This window comes from Bactrocera dorsalis, chromosome 2, assembly GCF_023373825.1.
Source record: "Bactrocera dorsalis isolate Fly_Bdor chromosome 2, ASM2337382v1, whole genome shotgun sequence".
In the NCBI taxonomy this organism is placed as follows: Eukaryota; Metazoa; Arthropoda; class Insecta; order Diptera; family Tephritidae; genus Bactrocera; species Bactrocera dorsalis.
The window spans coordinates 55,379,314-55,402,785 of NC_064304.1; the positions used below are offsets into that span (position 1 = coordinate 55,379,314).

At 34.3% G+C, this 23,472-nt stretch overlaps 1 protein-coding gene across 5 annotated transcripts in view; it reads left to right on the top strand.

The window, feature by feature from the left end:
• The window catches only part of LOC109579552 (cyclic nucleotide-binding domain-containing protein 2), a 239,837-nt gene that overhangs the window by 174,904 nt on the left and 41,461 nt on the right, over positions 1-23,472 (top strand). For all 5 annotated transcript variants that reach the window (XM_049448040.1, XM_049448039.1, XM_049448043.1 and 2 more), the window contains 2 exons: positions 4,934-5,074; positions 5,134-5,334. In XM_049448040.1, coding sequence (XP_049303997.1) covers positions 4,934-5,074; positions 5,134-5,334 — 342 coding nt within the window. The remainder of the gene's footprint in view (positions 1-4,933; positions 5,075-5,133; positions 5,335-23,472) is intronic.

Consider the following 23,472-nt stretch of genomic DNA (forward strand, 5'->3'; position numbering starts at 1 on the left):
AAATAAACAAGCAAAACAATAGTGCATTTCTATATACATATGCACATATGTACATACATATATCAAAAATATGGACAAAATTCCCACTTTAACTAAAACCATTACACTAAAAACAACTCATAAACCGGGCATGAAATCGCGAAACTAAAAATACATACTTACATACAAAAACAAACGTGACGCGAAACTCCCAAACTAAAAATAAAAGACATAAATTAAAAACAAGCACTATTCGGGCGCGAAACCTAAAAGAAAAAAACACAAAAACTAATAACCGGGGGCGGCCAAATCTACCTATCTACTCTTAACTAATTACAACAACACGCACAAGGAGCCAAGAAGGTGGATACAAGAGGAAAGGAAATGGAACAAAACGATCAGGCATTCCATCTATAACATATACCCTACAAAACTAAAGTGAGCGTATTCAGTTCATTTACATAATTTAATTTGTCATGCATATATGTATGTATGTAAAAATTAGGTGCTTTATTTAGACAATATTACAACCTTAGTAACTATTCCGTTGACTAGTTTAATACGGTTAACTAACATTTCGGGTTTAACGCAAATAATCAGGCCTTATATATATTCACTCATAGCTAGCTAATAACCTTTCGCCTATTTACGCTTAGCAATACCTATTCTGTTGAAAAAAGCAGTAAGCAAGATTAAACAAAAAAAAATAAGCAAAAGAAAATTTAAAACACAACTAGCAATATCAACAAGCAAAACTAAATGCAAACATACATACATATATGCTTATTGAGACACAATATATAAAGTATATACATACATACATAATAAATGCACTTGCTAACATTTCTTACACAAACATACGGCATTCAATCTGCATTACAAAAACAGATCATTACAAAACAGAAAGAAAAATATATTACCAAAGTGTATACGAGAGCATACAGGAACATTACCTACTTCGCTTTCGCGCTCTCTTCCCAGTATGAACATACAAATGTACATGTATACATTATTTGCACATATAATCATACGGGATAGAATCAGCCAGTGTTAGCATACCCTACACCGGGTACTATATCAAATTATTAAATTTTAATTAATTAAAAAAAAAAAAAACGATCGTACTTTTTTTGTAAATATCTAAGTATTACAAAACACATTTATTAAATAATACATACAAAAAATCACTTCAACAAAATCTACATAATTTGTGAACACTGTATATACAAGCATACATACATATATTAAAACATATACATCTTCAAAGTCCACATTGGCAACTATTCGGCAAAATCCCTTGTTCTCGGTCAAACAAAAACAAGTAGGATTGCAAAACAAAAAAATCAGCATATTCTATTTCTCTACATATACATTAGCACGAACAATTCGTGCATACATATGTACAAAGCACATTGATCTCTTCAACGAGCTCTCAATTGCACAACAACACGTACATACAAGTCCAATCATTAGGGTGCAACTACATACCTACATAAGGACATAAAAAATATAATAAATTAAAAGTGCGGTTTTAGGAAAGACATAACAATAATAAATAAATAAATAAAATTAAACATATTTTCAAACTAAAATATAAATAAATAAAAAACAAACTCTTATTTACATAAAAGAGTATACAGTTTATTATACTGTACCGGTTCATATACATAAATCAGTTTGCAACGAGGAAAACTTAATTCGTTTTGACAAATATCTTAATATAAAAAAAAAATGATGAAAGTTGATAAAAATCAAAATACACCGGCAGGAGCTACACGCTCAAAACAGGCTGTTAAATTCATTTCAGAAAGTGACAGTTTTTTAAGATACTGCACTAGATTTGCCTCTTCACCGATTCAAGAAAACTCTGAATCATTATTAGAAATAAAAAGCCAAAATCTTGAAAATTTCTGGACTCGTCTCCAAGCGGCTCATGACGCCATTGTAGATTCTGACGATTCAGATCTGCCACAAAATTTTAAATCATCGGCTTACGATATTTACGAAAACTGCCTTGACCAATATGAAGAAACGAAAGCTATGATCTCCGATCAATTAAAGCTATTAAAAGCAATTGCACCTACTCCACATCCGAGAGTAGAGCTGCCACAAATGCAACAATATCAAGAGGCAAGTTCAGGCATCCTACTCGAGTTGCCCGCTTGTGACACAGAAACCTTTTACGGAGGTTATGAAGAATGGCCGTCCTTCCGGGACATGTTCACGGCCGTGTACATAAACCATCCTCAATTATCACAAGCGCAAAAATTGTATCACCTCCGATACAAAACTAAAGGTCAAGCAGGCGAAATAGTTAAACAGTTCGCATTAAATGACGACAATTTCAATTTGGCTTGGGAAGCTCTAAAGGCTAGATTTGAAAACGAAAGAATACTGGTCGATAAACAAGTAACGACACTAATGAACTTGCCAAAAGTTAAGAAAGGAACAAGTGTAGAATTCATCAAACTAGAATCCACTGTTTCAAATTGCTTGTCGATTCTATCGACACTAAATATTCCCACAGACAGCTGGGATCCTATTCTGGTAAACATTTGCACCGCCGCATTACCAGAAAAGTCGTTACTTCTATGGGAGCAATCATCTCGAAAAAAGTGCCCAACGTGGCAACAAATGAAAGATTTTCTCACCACCCAATATGAAATTGCGGAAAGGTTAGAAGGAAATATAATCAAAACTAAGAACATTAAACACGACCAAAATAGAAGCTTAAATAGACCCCAAGCTAGAAGCAAAACCAACTCAAACAGAATTTCTAACAAAACACAATCGTTCACATCTGAACAACGAAGACATACGTCATGCGAACTATGTAAAAGAGGGCATAAACTTAAATCTTGCGAAAAGTTTAAGAAATTAAATATTAACGAAAGGAACAACTTTGTCAGATCAAGAAGACTCTGTACAAACTGCTTGCCCTATACACACAATCTTAAAAATTGCAAAAGCAAATTTAACTGCCTATATTGTCATAAAAGACATCATACAATGCTGCATTACAGCACATATCCCTCACCTCAATGGAGCGCATATACAAAAAGAACCACGGGTTTAATTGCAAAAGCAAATCCCGAAAAACAAAATTCTAAAAACCGCCAAGAGACACCATGTTCCTCAAAGGCTCAAAAGGTTCAAACGCTACACAGCGAAATACAAAATGGACTACTTACAGAACTGGTCACCACCATACCAACTCAAGTTGAGTATAATAAAAACAAATACCTTAATTCACAATTAAGGAAATGTCAAAATTTAAGGAAACTTCCCCCCATAACTGCTCAATCAAATAATGGCCGGTACGTCGTACGACTACCACAAGAGCCACAATTTTCCAATACTCCACATATTGGTACAAAAAACAAAGTCAGAGTTACTTCTGACAGTCCAAATTATTAAAAGTACATAAAACGTTCGGCCCCGCAGGATGGCTTTCGCCAATAATGATACAAAAATCCTGCTTAAAAAATCTCAAGTTATGTGGCGCGCTACTAAACGCCAAATTAGTGCATACGCACTTAAATATAAAATATAAAAAAACTTTCTCCAAAAGTCGAAAAACCGACACATTTTCTACAATATTGCCACATAGAGGCTTAAAATTTCAAAAATAAATAAAATAAAAAAGAAAGTTAGGGGATCACCATACTCCCAATGCGATACATGGACGCACCTACTCTTACAAAAGCAAGGTCGCTCTTATCGCATCTGCCCAAGCGCTCCTCATATCGGTGAGTTGGGGAAATCAGCTATACAAAGCTTCAAATTAAGTACAAAGAATTATCTACTCTAAGAATCGAAGCCGTTCGCAATTACCGGCAACTCTCTCGGAAGATCCCTCTATTGGCACAGCCCTAACTCCAGGGCTAAGGAGTGCCCATTCTGGCCATATCTGAGCCAGGCGTGGAGTTACTATCCTTCATTAGCCGATCATAAATTAAATATCATAAAAAATTGCAACAATTGCCGATAACATCGACAAGGCAAATAATGAACAACCGGTATCCCAATTACTACCTCAAGCACCACTACTTTCACAAAATAAAATTTTCCATTAAAACCATTACATATTAAATGTCTCAGATTATATATATAAAACTAGGCAACATATTCGCCTAGGGGGCCAAGGATGTTTAAATGAGTTAAGCATCCACCCCCTCTACCCGGTGAAACTGGCGGATCCTAATGCTACAGCGCAATTCCCCACAGGATATCACTCAACGCAACTCACCACACTTCTACATTATTCAACCCACTCAACCAATAGGATGGAAAAAAGGGAAAGCGGACACAATTCGTTCGACACATTCGCTACCACATTCGTTTTCTGATCCATATACGCATACACACACTGCGCCGCGTCGACACCTTTTGCCAGCACCGACAATCGGACAACATTCGTTTACGCAATTCGTCACACTATCCGCATAGCAACATTCGCTTCGATAGATCTTCGAGTTGCAAGATCCATCCCGCGCGCAGCATCAACATTCGATTCTTCACTGCGCCGCGTAGATATTAAATTTATATATACATTCCGTTCTGCACTGTGCCGCAACTACAGTTCCCACGCGCTAGAAGCAACTTCGGGTCAACCCAATTCCTGCGAGCAGCATCTTATTTCAACCCAACAACATTTGTCGCTGCGTTGAACTAAACATTCATATGTACATTTTTAGAATTTTATTGTGCTTTAAATAAACAAAAATTAAAGTAATTGTGCATCAAATTATCCGAGTGTTTTTATTAATTACGGGTGTAAGTTGGTTTTGAATACCCTCAAATTGAGTGGGTTAAACAACATTATTATGATAACTTCTGCTGACTCAGGCCGCACGCAGCCTTGACGTAAGATTAAACAGTCTTATGTTAACTAACATTATTACGATAACTTCTGCTAATACAAATGTACATACTTCTCTTTATAAATTTTCAGATAGTTTCTGCTTGCCAGCTAGCCTCCCTGCAACAATTTGAGCCTTATGAAACTATTTACCATGAAGATAAAGGGCTGGAAACATTTGTTTATTTTGTTATAAGCGGCACCTGTATGGTTCTACAATGCTTAGAAATTAAGGTTTATTCGCTATTTGAATATATGTACGTCAAACAGAAAATCTAATTGGTGTTTCGCAGGTCGCTATGACGCGAAAGTGGAAAAAATTCGAACTTGTTGATATTGTCAAGAGTGAAGATATATTCAGAAATTTAAGCCTTGCAGAAATTCGAAGCCATATGCGCGTAAAATCCATGTTTTCCTTTTCCACAATATCCATTGTAGAAGATGAATCTCAGTCAGATGAAGATACGTATATTAGTGTTCAACAACAAAGAAAGGTAAGAAATTTGTATGTATTGCCGTTTCATATCTTAAGGAAATATAGATATAGACTCTTACATAAATTTCATCAGTGTTTTAACGATAATAAGTGCTTCCTTTTAACAATATGTTATAAATTTTCGCACTGCACTATATGAGTATGAGAAGAATGATACGTGCTAAATTTAGTTGAAATCGGTCGGTCGATTCCCGAGACAGGGATTTCACCGAAAAGTAGGCGGTGTCACTCTCATTGTCCCATTTTTACACAGGCTCCCTTAAAGCCCCCTCATACCATCTCGGAGGTAAAATATAATGCCTCTGGCGGTTTTAGTAGTTCTTAACAGTATCATTGGTTATCTTCCGATTTCATCCATTTTCCCACCGTCGTTAGGAGTTCCTACAATATTTCTCCTGGGCGAATTGGTTACTGGAGCTTTAGTGGTTTAGAAGATATGTGCATTAAAATTATTAGAGACGCTTCAAAATTTTTTCCCCGCAGGTACTTTTACCACTGCAATATTCTGTGCCAAATTACAGTTCTATATCTTAATTAAGTGCTTAGTTATGTTAATGTTGTATTAAGGTATCTCAATATTACTCAAATTACAGCTTGCATAAACGGACGGACAGACTTTCACCCGAATTTCAACTCATCTCGTCATCCTGATCATCTTAATATATAAAAATCACGTGTCACGTTGTTTGTTTGCGATAGACTCCTAAACTACCGAACCGATTTTAATGAAATTTTTAACACTGTGTGCAGTTTGGTCCAACTTGAAAGATAGGATAGTTTATAACTCTCCTTATAGTCGCATTATTTATTTATTGCAAATTATTTGTTTATTATTAGCAAAGAGCTATCCACCAGTTGGTGGCGCTAACAGCGGTATTGAGTAAGTGCGGTATGTTACAGTAGATGGCGCTACAAACATTAAAAACATTAAATGAAAATGCGTTGTTTGAAGTTCATATTATTTGTGGTAAAGTTATACGAGTCTATGACTTCCAAAAAAAAAATAAAAATTGGGCGGGGCGAAGTTCGCCGGGTCAGCTAGTTTATATATATATAGTAAAATGAGTCAAATAAATGTCCCGTCGTATTGACTAAGGACAACACACAAATCCCTAATAAATTAAACACAAACACAGAACTGCGAGTGCACATCTTGATTATTTCAGATTCGGCTTAGGACTAAGTTTTGGGTGAACAGACTATACTATAGTATACTTGCTATTGCTTATTTGTTTATGTTAAGTATACTATATACTGGGCGAGATTGCCCAAAATCGTTTATTGTTACTTTTGATATTTACCGTGCGATACAGTCTCAAGGCTCTAAATTTGAGGTTTTAAGTTAAAGACAATTTTTGTGACTAGAAACGATTTTGCTATTTTGTAAGTGACAGTCACAAAATCTATTACATTTCATTATTCAGAGATGTTTTTACTCTTGAATGAAAATAAATATGTCGATAAAAAATATTAAATTTTCTATAGAAATATAAATATATGTTCTATTTGTTTCATAATATTTACGAAATTTATGTTAACTTTATTTATTTTTAACCTTTTCGTAAACGACAATCAATTAATATCTATCATGATCTTATTCAGTATATTCAAAATGGCAGACAAGAGTTCTTTTTAGTTTTGTGACCTGCTAACTGTCAGGTCTCAAATTTGAGGCAACGTTTTGAGACTAACGCTAGAGACTGTTTAGTGAATAGTAACTAGTCACAAATTGAGACTTTACCTCAAAATGTCTCAAATAGAGACTGGTTACAGAATCCCGCTATCAATTAAGTTTAAGCTTATGCGCAGATAATATTACTACTACCATCTATATGATATCTATTAGTTGGATTATAACTATTAGTTAATGAGATATAGCATTTTTGTGAAGCACTTGTGTTAGTTTACAAAAAAATTGATCCTAAAAGCATTTGGTGAGTTAATAAAGCATTTGGCTTTTTGGGGAAAATACTGTTAAATTTGGGCTCAGGGAAATCAACCGTTGAAAAAATGTTTGCTAACCTGGAAACAGGCGAAATGAGCAAAGTAGGTGCCTCGCAAGTTCATAATCCAAAAAAACAACGAATAACTGATTCTGAAAAATGTTTAAGTGCTCTCCAATCGGAATAAAGCCGAAATTTTTCGTCAGTGATGGACACAGCTCCATTATTTCCCACTGGAGTCCAATCGACAGTCATTGTAGTGGACTGCACATGATGAACCTGATGAACCGGTTCTCAGGCGTGGAAAAACGAAAAAGGCGGCGGGGAAGGTTATGACATCAGCCTTTTGGGATGCACGTGGTATAATACATACTCAACGACTGATTACTGAGCCAATTATAAACTATTTCACTGCGTATTGAGTTGCAGTTCTTTTCTTCTATTCCAAATATTTAGCAATTGTATTATTTTTGAGAAGACTCTGTTTAAAATTGTACGCATATACATATTCAAATGATTCCTACAAACATGAATTTTGAACAAATGCTTATGATTTCAAATATAATTTTTGTGTTTATGACTTGTATTAAATTTTGACATAAAGAGATAAAAGGTATCCTATGTCCTTACCTTGGTTCTAAGCTACCTCTCCACCATTTTTCAGCCGTTCTTGAGTTATAAATGGTGTAACTAACATCAACTTTCTTTTATACGAGTACATATAGATTATTATAGTTTGTTATATACATACATATGTATATAATGACGTATGAATATATCAAATACAAGAAATAATAAAAAATAGGCCTTATATTTTTAATTCAAGTGTATTCAATTGCACCTGTATTCATAAATACGTAGGCTGCTATATATATCTCTGACGTAGCCAACACTAAGTGTTGCCAGGTGCAATCTGACATTTCCATTGAAAAGTTTGACATTTTTTAGCATAACATCACTCAGAACGTTTTGTCATTTAATCGTGAATTGTTTTATTTTCAGGGAATTAAAAAATTCATCTCGGCCAAAAAATGGAATTAACTCGTGAACATTTTCGTGCGATCATTTTTCACAACTTTCGACGTGGATTATCACGACAAGAGGGCATCGATGAACTAAAATCTTTGTATGGCTATGAAGGACCATCCTATAGCACTGTCAAAAACTGGTACAACGATTGAATAATCGTGACAGACGCTCGCTCAAAGACGAATTCCGTAAAGGTCGACCAAAAACAGTCGTTGTGCCAGAAAACATCGATGCCGTACGTGAACTGATAATGCAAGACCGTCATGTAACATACCTTCAGATAGAGACATGCCTATGCATTTCTCCCACCAGCATACATTCGAGATTGCATGAACACCTGGCCGTAAAAAAGATTTGTTCTTGTTGTTTGTTGGATCCCGCACAATTTGACAATCGCTCAAAAAAGGCTCGTGTGGATTGGTGTAAAGAAATGCTGAAAAATTACGATCGCGGTGCTTCAAAAGACGTTTATAAGATCGTCACAGGTGACGAATCATGGATCTATGCGTATGAGCCCGAAACAAAATAGCAATCGACCGTGTGGGTCTTCCAAGACGAGCCAAATCCAACAAAAAAAAAAAAAACATTTTCGTTGATAAATATGCCTATTTACATTATTAGGCCAGAAATATATATAGCAACCCTCGTATGCACAAAAATAATTCATATGAATAAACATGTCGGCATGTAAACGTATAAATGTATATGCAAAAGTGCTAACATGCATACGTCTGTAACAGCAATATATAATTCTGAGCATAATTTTCATTGAATGCTCAGTTCTGTTCAAGCGCAACTGTTAAGATTTCTCCTGCCGAGCTGGCAGTGGTGAAACTTACGCTCTCTCTTTTTTTTAGGCATGTTTGTATACATATAGTGAACCAATAAAGTTTACATACACGTAGTTGAATTAAATTACTACACGTTTATTTGTTATAAAATGAATAAATTTTTAGTTTTTTTCTATCCATTTCAAAAGATGTATATTTAACATTAAATATAGCATACCAAAATATTTTTTGTTTACACAAATAAAAGACACCAATGATTATTTATATAATTCAAAAGTAATTACATAGTTTTGGCGGTTTTTGGCCTACATTTTGTTGCAATTATTGTCCCTAGACGTCGAAACATTCTCCCCACTCGATTTCTAGTATTATTTCCGGATATTTTGACCCACTAATTCGAACATCCAGTTGGTTGGCCTTACTTTGATGAAATTCGATGTTTTCGAATACGGGGTTCCAAAAAGTTTCAGATATTTTGAATAGGATTAATGTTTAGTGATTGTGGGAGCTATGGAGTTGTTTTTAATTCCATAACAACTATTCACGTACAAGTATTTGGTTGCAGTTCTATTTCAGTATTTGTCAGTTCTATTTAATAATTGTAATATTTTTGAGGAAGGATCAGTTTGAAATAGTACGGATAAATATTCCACGCTAATATCCTCGTCCGATCGCTGCGAAAATCAAAGTGCTATAGAGAGAACCGCGGCCTCCAACGGGCTATTAATGCACGCTCCCACCGCCCCGGCCGCCCTGTACCGCCGTAAACGGTACGTCCCGCAATTTTTTAATCTATAATTTCTTCGAAAATATTAGATTATTAAATATTATTGGCCATGTAGACTAAATTCAAAAATAACTGTATTTCTCCACTATTTATTGGATGTTATTATACATACATATATGTACATTCAATCATTCTATTTATTAAAAAATGGACATAGGGACAGAAAAATCGACTTTCTTTTATACTATGTATTGATTAGTTGCATAGGTCATACCCCATAGTTGAATGCCACACATCCAAATCGGTTTTATGGTTTAAATCTTACTGGAACTTCAGCCGACGCACACTGGTCGATTTCATAGGTCAAAAATAATCAATTAAAAGTTTGAAATTTACCACTGTTTGTTTCAAAGCTATTTCTTAAAGCACCAATAAAACTAACGGTAAATACATTTTTGCTCTATCCCATTCGTAGGGGCTACGAAAAGCGAGAGAAATGAGACAATAGAACCACGCGGAGTGTGCAGTGAAAATAGCTAAAAAATTATCTCTTATAATAAATAAAATTGCAATATAAAATCCTGTTTAATCCATATAATAATATGTTGTTTTATTATTTTAAAACGATTGTTTTATAAGTGCCTTTTTGAGTGATATGTTTTTCTTTATACATCGATTTCAGGTATAAAAAAAGTTGTGATCCCTGTCCCGCCCTCAAATTAATCAAGTTTGTTTATATTAGTTAATATTTTCTAAGTTTATGCTTTTGATTTCAACATTTTGCAACTTTCCTCGTTATTCATGTTATTCTACCAGGCATGCGATTTTTTTTGGGTTATGTATGTATGTATAATCGTACTTATTGAATAGCTTTTTTTCATCATACATATACAGTTTGTCAAGTAATTCTTTGCAAAATGGAAAACATCATTGAAATAAATTTTCAAGTTTATTTTTCTTAAGAAAAAATGGATTTATTTCAGTTTTTTCTTTTAAATTATAGTAAGACTGATTATTAGCTACAATTATAATTACAAAAAAAAACATATTTCAGCATAAAATATAACAAAAACAAAAAGTGTGCAAATATTAGGTTGTAATTAATTCTTTGCCAAATGTAAACATTGGTTAAACTTGTAACGAAAACTTATAAACTATAACATTTATGGTTCTAATATTTGGTGTGGCGTCCCTTGGCATCCAAAACTGCATTCATGGGACGAGGCATGGAACGTATAAGATCATTTATGTCGTAATAGTCCGGTATTTTCGTCCATTCCTTTTTAATTGCTTTTATTAAGGCGTTTTTATTTGTTGGTCCCTATTTAGACACCTTCTTCTTTAATAAAGACCACAAATTTTCTATATGGTTTAGGTCAGGACTATGGGCAGAATTGTCGATCACTTTGCTGCAGTTATACAGCACCCAGGTCCTGCAAAGGAGCGATTTGTGTTTGGGGTCGTTGTCCTGATAAAGTTTATATTGCAGTTTATTTGGATTATATGGACTAACGAACCCAAAATCCACAACGCTTTTTGTTAATTCATTTTTTAAAATGTCCAAATAAAATTCTTTGGTCATTACATCATTAAATATCCGAAGCTCTCCAATGCCTTTGGATGAAAAACATCGCCAAACCATTACAGAAAGTTTGCCAAACTTTACTGTTGGTACGATATTTTTTTGTTTAATGGCTGTTTTGTGCTTTCTCCAGACTTTGATGGGTCCGTCATGATAGTACAACATTATCACAACAAATAACGTCGTTCCAGTACTTCGCCGCCTTGTTAACATTGGCAATATAAAAGTTTAGCCGCCTATTGATGTTGATCGCAGAAAGCATAGGTTTCTTTCTGGCTACGTGTGATGAGTACTTGTGAGTGTTGAGAACTTTTTTATGGTCTTGTGGCATGATATGTCAAGGACTTACAGTAAGAATATTTTAAAGTTATTTTGTAAAAATTTATTACATTTGTTTCCACAAGATACAACAATTAATGCGGCTGCCCTCGTATAAAAAATGCTAATGCTTTTGAATGCCTATAAAACAGCGAAAGACAATGACAATAAACATTATGGGGCATCTCGACAGGATAAAATCTATGTCTTACTAACTGTCAAATCTATTGCTATTGCCATTGCCAAATCTGTATGTGGTCATTTGTTGTCATAACATAATCATTTGCGCAAGGCGCAGGGTAGGTAGGTTCGAGCTGATGTAGTGCATGCTTTGAGCTCTTGAAAAACTTATGTTCAAATATCATTGAACATGCTTACTTATCAGCAAAGCCGAAATTGTACTAAATAGAAATATCTATTTATATATTAATATACATACATACATATGTATAGACATAATGCATTTACATGCAATGCACATCTACGAGTAATAATAATAAAAATGCATGGGACAAAATTCATAAAATATACAGCAGAGATAACATTGAACACACACACGCACACTTACAATAAATTCTACACTTGAAATCAACCCCATGTCAAGCAGCAATAATAATATGCTGCAATACATAAAAACATACACACATACAAATATATTTAGTTATTTAAGATAGATTTAAAAATTGTATATAAGCAAGAAAAATACAAAATAAAAATCAGAATGAATATATTCTCCCTCAATGTAAGACTTTCAATTCCCCCCACCAGCGGTAAGGATTGTTAGAAGCTATATTGAGGTATTAACATTTTTTGGTCCTTCGAGCCGGATGAAGAGCTCGGCCAAATTAAAAAGTCCTGTACTTACAAAACAGGCAAAATACAAAAAAGCCCTGTTCAAAATACAGGCAAAATAAAGCAAAACTAATAGTAAGACGGGTGTATATTCCCGCATATTAGCAAGATAAAATAACTTTTACAAACATTTTTTGGTCCTATCGAGCTTAAAAATTTAAAAAAATTTAGGAAAATTTAAAAAAAAGTCCTGATATTATAAAAAATACAGGCAAATAAAATAAAGTAAGCCCTGTAATTAATATACCTATATACAGGCAAAATTAAATTGTAAGACGGGTGTATATTCCCGCATATTGACTAAATAAAAATAATAATTGTAAGACGGGTGTATATTCCCGCATATTAATATCATGACAAATAAAGTCAAATCAGATACATGTGATTTGGATCTTGGAATCTTCATATTCAAGAGGAAAATTGAACACCTCAGGAAAGTAATGAAAGATCTCCACAAAATCACTACAATAAAAAGTGATCATATTAAACAATTGAAAATTGTATTTCTTCAAATGCACAATTTTCACACAAAGTACTTTTCAAACATTTTTGTTGAAGTTGAAAATTTGTATTTTGAAATAACGGCGGAGTATTTCCAAAATCTCAAACTTTGTAAAGCGAGATTACAAGAAGGAGAGCCCGAAATAACTTACAGTTCTCTACAGCGTGATGTGCTGTTAGAAGATTTTACGATAGAAGAAGAACCAGAAATTTTGTACCGTTTTGACTCGGATTTAAAATGTACAAAAGTTCCTATCTTTTATCTGCCTTGTATATATCTATCTTCTGCTGAGGAAGAAACAGCAGAAGCAATAGAGGAAGGCAATAAACCAAAAAATAAAGTTGAAGAAGAAAAATCAACTGAATTGGTACCTTCGCACTTATCTCTTCCGGCAGGCTCACATTTTGGAGAAATGTGGGACAGTGAAGTCCAGACGAAATCGTTTGGAAATAAGGACGAAACTGAAGTAATTCAATACATTTTAGAAGACAAGCTGCGCGTAGCGGAAATTACTTTTAAGGAGCAAGGCACATTTAACGATGTGAACAATAAAATGTCTCCTTTGGAAATTGAGGAGAATGCAAAAGAAGAAATAAAATATCTTGCAGAAAGAGATGTTGAAGTTGATAACGGAAGTGTTTCAAACGATGGTCCAGAGGGGGAAGAGGAAAATGCAGGCGAATCGAATGAGGAATCGATAAATGTAACTATTGGTGAAGACGAACAAAAACTTTTGCATGATAAGGCACCTGATAAAAAGGAAAAATGCACTGATGCAGAAGGTGATACTACCGGCAAGAATTCAGCGCAAAAACGGTTGCAGCTTTGGATGACACAAGAACATCCAAGAGTGGATCCAGCAGCAGTAAATGCAGCAAGTCTGATGACGATAAATCAAAGAGAAAAGATAAAAAGTCCGGCGACAAAAAGGATAAAGACATTAGTGAACAAAAATCATCTTCAAACAAGTCTTCGCAGAAGGATGACAAAGAAACGTCTTCAGTGAATATCTCTACAAAATCGTCGTCCACAAGAAAGCAGACAACACGTAATCTTTGGATATCCGGGTTATCTTCATTAACGAGAGCCAGGGATCTGAAAACTATATTTTCTAAATATGGAAAAGTTATCGGAGCCAAGGTGGTCACCAACACCGGTACACGTTGTTATGACTACGTAACAATGCCATCATCGTCGAATGCCAGTCGTTGCATTGAGAATTTGCATCATACCGAACTCCATGGACGGATAATATCAGTAGAGCTCACTAAAAACGAAATCAGCAACTCAACAAATGTCGCCAAAACACGAGTGGATAAAACAAAAATAGATCCAGTTGGAAAAGCGGATGTAGTAACAGCCATTTGGGAGTTACTAATACCATGGCAGCTTACGTAAAAACAAACGGACAAGCTAAAATCAAAAGACGACAACGAAGAGCAGAGAAAGCTACGAGAAGGCATTGACAAAATCAGCAACAACGAGTTAAAATTAAGTGAGTTAAATTTAAGAAACCATAGCGGACATTTATCTTTAGTGTTAGTAGTAATTGTAATATTATGCCTTTTAATACTATATTTCCGTTATAAATGTAAAGCGAATAATGCTGATAGAATCATTGTCAATATTTCCAACCGATAGAATATTGATAACATAAAAAATACAGTCCACTAGATTTAAATAATCATTTCTTTCCCTCGGCAATATGTTCAAATATCATTGAACATGCTTACTTATCAGCAAAGCCGAAATTGTACTAAATAGAAATATCTATTTATATATTAATATACATACATACATATGTATAGACATAATGCATTTACATGCAATGCACATCTACGAGTAATAATAATAAAAATGCATGGGACAAAAATCATAAAATATACAGCAGAGATAACATTAAACACACACACGCACACTTACAATAAATTATACACTTGAAATCAACCCCATGTCAAGCAGCAATAATAACCCTGCAAAAAATGCGACTAGTCCGGGATGTGTCCGGGATTAGTCGCAAAGGAACATGCGACTAATCCCACTTTACATCTCTTTGTATGGACTGAACTGTTCCCTTTTGTTCGAGCATGTCCTATGAAGAGACTAATTGTACCCATTTATACCCAAATGGGTATAAAAAGGGACTAGTCGCTTTGTAGGTCGCAATGGTAGCAGAATGAGACCAGTCGTTATAAAACCTCTAAAATCCCTTTAACAATCAAGATAAATTTTATCCGAAGCCTTCGTTTTAAAATATGTATTTTTATTTAATTGACTTTAAACACTTTAAATACAGCTTCTCTAACATAAATCTGACAAATCAAAATTTTTGCAAAACTCATGAAAGAAATTATCATCAAAATTTAAAAAAATGTATCTTAAAAAAAATCGTTTACGCAGTTTTGTACTCCACTCAAAAAGTTCGCGTTGATTTCTTGCTTTCATATAACGCGTGAACAAAAGCTTTCTTAAAGCATTTAGCTTTTTCGAAAGCAATGGCTTTGCGCAGCGCGTCCTCCGGCGACAATCCCTTAAATGGTAATTTGGCAATGGCTCCTAAATGAAAAGAAGATTTAATTTAACTTGAAATAAAAACATACATATGTGTAAAACAATGGTATGGAATATTTATCTTACCAGTCAATGAAGCATAAAAATTTGGGAAAGATTTTAAGCTTATCTTTCCATGTGAACCATCCACGTTTATTGACGCTATGACGTCCTTATTTAACAGCAGCCTTATATTTCTGAGATTGTTGCATAAAATAGCAGACATCGCAGATTCCTATAAAACGAGTTCCTGTTTGGGTTCTTCGAAAACTTCGTCCGCTACAGCTCTGAGAGCCCGGCCAACAGCAATTATTTGTTCGTCGTCAAATGAAACCACTTGCACATTAGTAGAATCCATTACAGCAGCACATGGGTTCTCAAATTTCAGCAACACACTAATAACCTCTATTGACTTTAGATCCCTGCAAACAATATAATATTAATACGCGTTTGTTATCTGATTATATGTTTATTTACCTTAGTTATTATTCTTCAATGCGTTTTCTTTATTCCATAATCTATATAACAAAGCCAAAAAACTAAATATTTTGCGCTTCGTTATTTCAAGTGGCTGCTGTCAAACAATTGATTTTGACAATTGCCATGTAAATACCATTCACAATAGTCAAACTTGTTGATAACTATTTGACCATTTTTATTATTGTCCTACATGTACGAAATTCATTACTTATGGTTTTTTTTAAATGTAATAGGTTATGATAATTGAATTGAAGGAAATTCAGTAACTTTGCTTTGAAATTTATGAATGTATTTTTGCCAAAATTCTAACTTTTTTCCCAATAGTACCCGATAGGGATTAATTGATCTCCAATTATACCCGTTTGAGACTAGTTGCGACTAATTAATACTCAATTGTTCCACATCGAGACTAGTCCCGGAATACTCTCTTTAGAGATTAGTCGCACAATTTTTTGCAGGGAATATGCTGCAATACATAAAAACATACACACATACACACATACAAATATAGTTAGTTATTTAAGATAGTTTTAAAAATTGTATATAAGCAAGAAAAATACAAAATAAAAATCAGAATGAATATATTCTCCCTCAATGTAAGACTTTCAATTCCCCCCACCAGCGGTAAGGATTGTTAGAAGCTATATTGAGGTATTAACATTTTTTGGTCCTTCGAGCCGGATAAAGAGCTCGGCCAAATTAAAAAGTCCTGTACTTACAAAACAGGCAAAATACAAAAAAGCCCTGTTCAAAATACAGGCAAATTAAAAAAAAATAATTGTAAGACGTGTATATATTCCCGCATATTGACTAAACATAAAATAATAATTGTAAGACGGGTGTATATTCCCGCGTATTAACAATCACAACAAAATGAGAATGAATATATTCTCACTTGACAAAAGACTTTTTTCAAATCCCCCCACCAGCGGTAAGGTAGACAAAAATCTTTGTTGAGTTATAAACAACTTATTTTATCACATTGCGAAATGCCGTCGGGTAGGGAGCTGATGTAGCGCATGTTTTGAGCTCTTGAACTGTTTAAATCTTTTATGAGGAAAATAAAAAAAGGATTACGATCCTTTTGTTTACAAATGTATTTCTGGGAAAAATAAAATAATAACAAAGGATAAAGATCGCTTTTTTACAAATGTATTTCTGGGAAAATAAGAATTTGGGGGAAGATACTGGCTCTGCACCAGGGAAATCCACCGTTGAAAAGGGATTTGTTAGTATGAAAGAGGTGAAATGAGCAGAGGCGAAAGCGCTGAGCAAAGTGGGTGCTTCGCAAGTTCATAATTCAACAAAAACAACGAATAACTGATTCTGAGAAGTTTCTGAATGCTCTTTAATCGTAATAAAACCGAATTTTTTTGTCGGAGTTTGACAAAAGAAGCATAGCTCCATCATTTCCAACTGGAGTCCAATCGACAGTCATTGTAGTGGACTGCACATGATGAACCGGTTCTCAGGCGTGGAAAGAGGAAAAAATCGGCAGGAAAGGTTATGACATCAGTCTTTTGGGATGCACGTCGTATAATACATACTCAACGACTGATTACTGAGCCAGTTATAAACTATTTCACTGCATATTTGGTTGCAGTTCTTTTCTTCTATTCCAAATATTTAGCAATATTATTATTTTTGAGGAAGAATCTGTTTGAAATTGTTCGCACATATTCAAATGATTCCTACCAACAAAGAGCTAAAAGGTATCCTATGTTCTTACCCTGGTTCTAAGGAAATTAGGTTGAGTGTGAAGTAAATACGTCAATCCTCCGCCCTTAAAAAGCAGCCTATTCTTTAGGCTGGTACCATTGGATTATTTTTGTGATATTATTAGTAATTCACTTCTTTTATGATTAATCCATATGGATGTTTTTATTAGTAGTATTTTTTAGCTATTATCGCCAATGTTCGCCAGGAACCTGTGGAATAGAGATTTCCTTAATTTTTTTGAAGTGAAACATCTATAGGCGCGGGTAAACATGCCGTCGCCATGGCGATCGCCGCGCAATATTACGAAGTTGCAGAGAACGTATAATATAGAGAAGGTTCAATTGCGGACAGGCGTGTGAACTGTCAAGAGCTAACAAAATCCTATAAGTGGATTTCACCACTTTTGGCTGAGAAGGAGAAATTTTAACAGTGCTGAGCGAACAGAGCTGAGCATTGAATGAAAATTATGCTCAGAAATATACATTGCTATTACAGATGTATGTTGCTCTTTTGCTTATATTTTTATACGTTTACATGCAATCATATCAATTGATATGAATATCAATTTGCGAATTTTTGTGAATTCATGCAAAATTGATAATATTGTAATGAAATTATGCTATTTCAAGGTCATATTTGTAGTTAACGTGCAAATAAAAGCTACTTTTTAAATATTTCTTATCTTTGATAATGTAATATAATTTCATATACATGTATATATGCTATATATATGAAATATTATCGTAATATCCTAAAAACATAATATATTACAATAGTAATACATATACGTAAATCACACCTCTTATCATTTAAAACTTTCATACGCATCTATCCTGCAGATATGTATGCCAGTACAAATCAATTTCAAATCAAGATATTATCATTTATCAGTAATATAAAAAGCGCGCGCTTCTCTATATTTACGTACACACATGTGTATGTATGTGCGTATGACATTCTCATACAAAAAATATATGCGTCTGCATGTAAATCAAAAAGTACAAACATTCTTCTGAAAAAACAACTATAGTCTCAATAATCATCATACATACTTACAATATAAGTGCACATGTAACATACCTACATGCGTACTAACATGTGAATATGTCACCCGCAAAAGTTACAAATATTGTTCTACAAAACAACAATCGTTTGAAAAAGCATCAGAAACCAATATGGCAGCCAAATTGCCAACGCCAAATTTATAGTAAATTACACAACAACAAAATTTCCATTCATGAACGAAAACGTACTTTCAAAAAGCATATTCGATTCATTCACAAAAGCAGACGCCATTACATCTCCCCGAGCATGCCTCGCCTACAAGCGTCTTTTCGCGACGATTTCAAAAGCTAAAAATCATAAATTGAATATATTTCTGAAATGTATGAGGAAAAAGTGTCAACCCCGCAAAAATGAGTATTAAAATATATTATAATAAAATTGGCAACATAGTTTATTTGTCGATTTTCAAATCAAGAAATATTTCAAAGAAAATATTCAATATTCTTCAGATTTATGTTTTTATTTATATTTTTTTATTTTATAATTATTTATACAATAAAATATTTATTATATAAATACATGAAATCGCAGCACTGGCTACTAGGCCCTCAGCCGCCTTATTAATGGCTTGGTACTATAAATGTGTTAGTTGTTAGTGTGTTAGATGTATTTTAGTAAATTTCTATCTTTTAAAAATTTATATGTAATCATTACGTTTTTTTCTGAGGGATTTTTCAATGCATGTGCTAAGTCAATGTTGTCAGAGTAGTGTGTTGTTGAGTGGATTACTGGGCAGTCTGCTAGTATGTGTTGAATTGATACGGAGTTGTCACAAAAAGGGCAATTGGAACGGGATTTTCCCATAAGTATATGCGAGTGAGTTAGGATGGTGTGTCCGATCCTGAGGCGAGTGTATGCTTTGATGGCGCTTATTTTCGTGGTGGGCCCATACAAGGTTGGTATTCAATCCGGGTTGATGATGGCGTAACTATGGGTGAGTAGTTTCCAAGCATTTAAGTTTTCTTCGAGCCTTTTGTGTTTGATGAAGTTGCGTATGTCTTGTTTCGAAAGATAGTTGTAAGTAAGAGCCGGTATGTTTTTGACACTTTTGGCAGCGGCGTCAGCGAGGTGATTGCCAGTTATTCCCACGTGGCCCGGAATCATTTGATTTTTCTCGGAACGCTGATCACGGCGTCTCTGATTTTGCTTATTATCGGATTGTAATTTGATAGCGACTTAATGGCTGAGATGCAAGACTTGCTGTCGGTGCAAATGAGGTATTTACCATTGTGTTTTTTTGCATGCTCGACCGCCTTCAATATGGCAGATGCCTCTGCTGAGAAAACCGAACACATATGAGGAAGAAAAGGAAGTGTATTCGGATGACTTAGATCCGTCTGTGAAGATCAACTTCCAGTCAATTTCGTATTCATGCTCCAACGTTTGCAAAACGTTTTTTTGAAAACATCGTTTGGCGTGTTCTGTTTGGGCAGCTTGGATAGTTTGTTGGGGAGTGATTCACACGGGATTAGCCAATGAGGATGAAGGGGCTTAACTTTATTCCCCACGGACAGTGGAAGAACATTTTTTTTGCAAAGATAACGCATTTTGTTATTGCTAAAAGAAGTCTTGGTAGCCTGGTACGCCTCAGCGAAGTAGCAAAGGCCTTGGTCAGCGATGAGTTTGTGCTTTCAACCGCTTTTGATAGCAGTCGGTGGGTTGCTTCTTCAATCCTATTTTGTACACTTGGTAGACCTGACTCCGCAAGAATGATTTCAATTGGTGATGTTGGAAAAGCTCTGAGGCTACGGCGTATCGCGCAGTGGTATGGGGCACATATAAGCTTGATGTTGTTCTTCGAACTTCGTCTGTAAAGCGGAAGCGCATAGTCGATCTTTGAAAGAAGAAGTGATCTGACAACACTGATGAGCATATTTGGGTGTATTAACGAGTATTTTGACGAAAGATATTTTACAATGTTTAATTTTGATTGCAAAGAGTTTCTAATGTATTTACAATGCGATTTAAAATTATACTTAGAGTCAAAAACTAATCCTAGAATTTTTAATTCTTTTGCACATTCTATGTTAGTGTTGTTACAGCAAAGTTTTATTCCGCTGCATTTTGTTTTTCTGCATATATGGAGGATATGCGTTTTTTCTAGTGATAGCTGTGTGTACAGTCAATCCCGGTTAACTAGTACTCCGCTTAAATGAAAATCAAATCCCTCCCTCTTCACTCTTAACAGCCTATATTATATCATGCTGCATCTCACGATTTGTTTTTCGAAATACCTAGAAATTATTGTTTTAAGTACGACTCATTTTTGTATCCGCAGTCGCTTATGTACCATATTATATTTTTATTTTTAATTAACTACAAATATCTGTATATTTGAATGTGGCACATAACCAGTATTAACTGTATTTGTCAAAGAATGTAAAAAATATTTTGTAATTCTGAAATATTTTTAGGCAGCTGCGTTGATATGTATGCAAGCTCAAACACAAACATACATACATATTTACGCTGGTTTGTAGGCAAAGCTGTACAGCGGCAAGGGAAGCGGTTTCGGCACAGTTCTGATTTTCTACCATTGACTTTTTGGCAATGTTTGGTTGTCCGTGACAACGGAGTTTTCGTATGGAACAATGATTGTATGTGTATATTTACAAACAAAGTTGTGTGTAGACAAAATTACAAACATGAATGATTCTTTCAAATTTGTTTACATGAACACAAAACTACATACATATGTGAATTATGCGAAAGGTTTTTTAAAATCTTTTTACAAGTACACAGAATTATGTATATGCATATGACTTTTAAGATTTTATCAAAACTTCAAATGCCCACAGAAAATAAATACATATCGTCACCCGAAATGCAAAATAACGTATCATCAAAAAATTCAAAATTGAGTTTTTTACTGATTACTATTCACCATATCATATTACATATGTGTCACAAATTTTAAGCTTCTGAGATCAAAAATACCCAAGCTATATCAAAAATTCAAAAAAACGTATCATCAAGTGCTTGATTTCGTTAAACAAAATAACGTATCATCACTCATGTATGTAAATATAACAGAGTGTTTGTTTTTTTATATCGAAGTTATCCTTCATTTATTGTTTATGTTTATTTTTAGTGATTAAGTTCAATGTGCTTTGGTTAGTTTAGGCTACATAGTTGATCGGACGTGGACTACTATATACATATACATATGTAGCCCTTTGTGACGCCATAGAAAAGAAGAACCCCTGTGTTTGAACTTATAAATTAACAAAACGCTTCCCGCCAGTTTGGTGGGATATCTGAAGGTATGCGCCCCCAAGTGATTAAGACTTGACCTCCCTAACGCAAGACAGCCAAGAAGGAAGTGTTGAGTTGTTTTCACCTAATCTTCTTCCATACAGCTTCTGCAGATGGCGTCTGATAGGATTCCCAGCCTTACTGCGCAGAAGCCAATAGGGCAATGACGACAGCGTATGTAAAAATTATCCGCTCCCATTCTACCGATAGCGGTTCTAGGGTGCTTCATGAGCAAGTTTCCTGCGATTCCGCTGTGGTCTGGCGCTCATATCATTCTTATCACAAAGACACTCGATGCTATTGATAGCGAGGTTAGGTTTTCGATCAGCTCTGAATTCTCTCATTGTTAATGAGTTCAAGGCTGGAATCGCCGCCCTGCTATCTGAGTCCATGGTCACTTCTCTGAAGGAGGTTGCACTCCGGGGTAGTAAATCTACTGGAGTTGATAGAGAGCTCCTGACAGCAGACCCCTCCACCTTTGACCCATCCGTGAAGAAGCTCACTGACCCTTTTCTCCAACGGCTTCTTCCCACCGACAACTCCCTCGGTATATGGGTAGAGAAGGAGCCGCCAGAGTTCGGTTTAGCGACTCCATGATCCAAGTGATCAGACCCGTGCTTTTTTAGGAATTCAGCAGTCTATGCTTTTACAAAGTTTAACAATAACCAAGAAGAAATGGCAACGTCTGCAGGACCTAGAAGCTTTAATTCCAGTAGACTGATATTTTTTATGATAATCTACCTTTTGAATAATTAGTTGTTTAATAAATAATAATTAAACATTATCCTCATATTTTAGCTTGAAATATTTAAATTTTTTCTAGTACTTACATATGTAATATTAATAATAAAAATAACATGAAATATGAAAAACTTGAAACTGTTTTTATTTAAAATTAAAAAAAGGATTAATATTCCAATTTTTAATTTTAATACAAATTTAGATTGATCATACGTTATTTTGTTTCAGAAATGAAAATTCAAAATAACGTAAGACACCTACTACAAAAATTGCTTAATTTTTTCTTTATTTTTTTTCTAAAATATACTTATAGTTTCATGTTAATTCAGATTTGAAAATTTTGTTTCAATGTCTCAAGTGGTTTTCTTTTTATACGGTTTTTTGCTTCTCCTGTAAACCTACGAAAAGTGATGTTACGTTATTTTGCATTTCAGGTGACGATATGTATGTATATAAATATATAACTTAAAAAACATTATTATAATTATATTATTTAAATATTTAAGTATTAATACAAATATGACTTAATTAAACATTTCAATAGATTTAATGGAATTCATCATTAAATGGGTCAAATTGCAC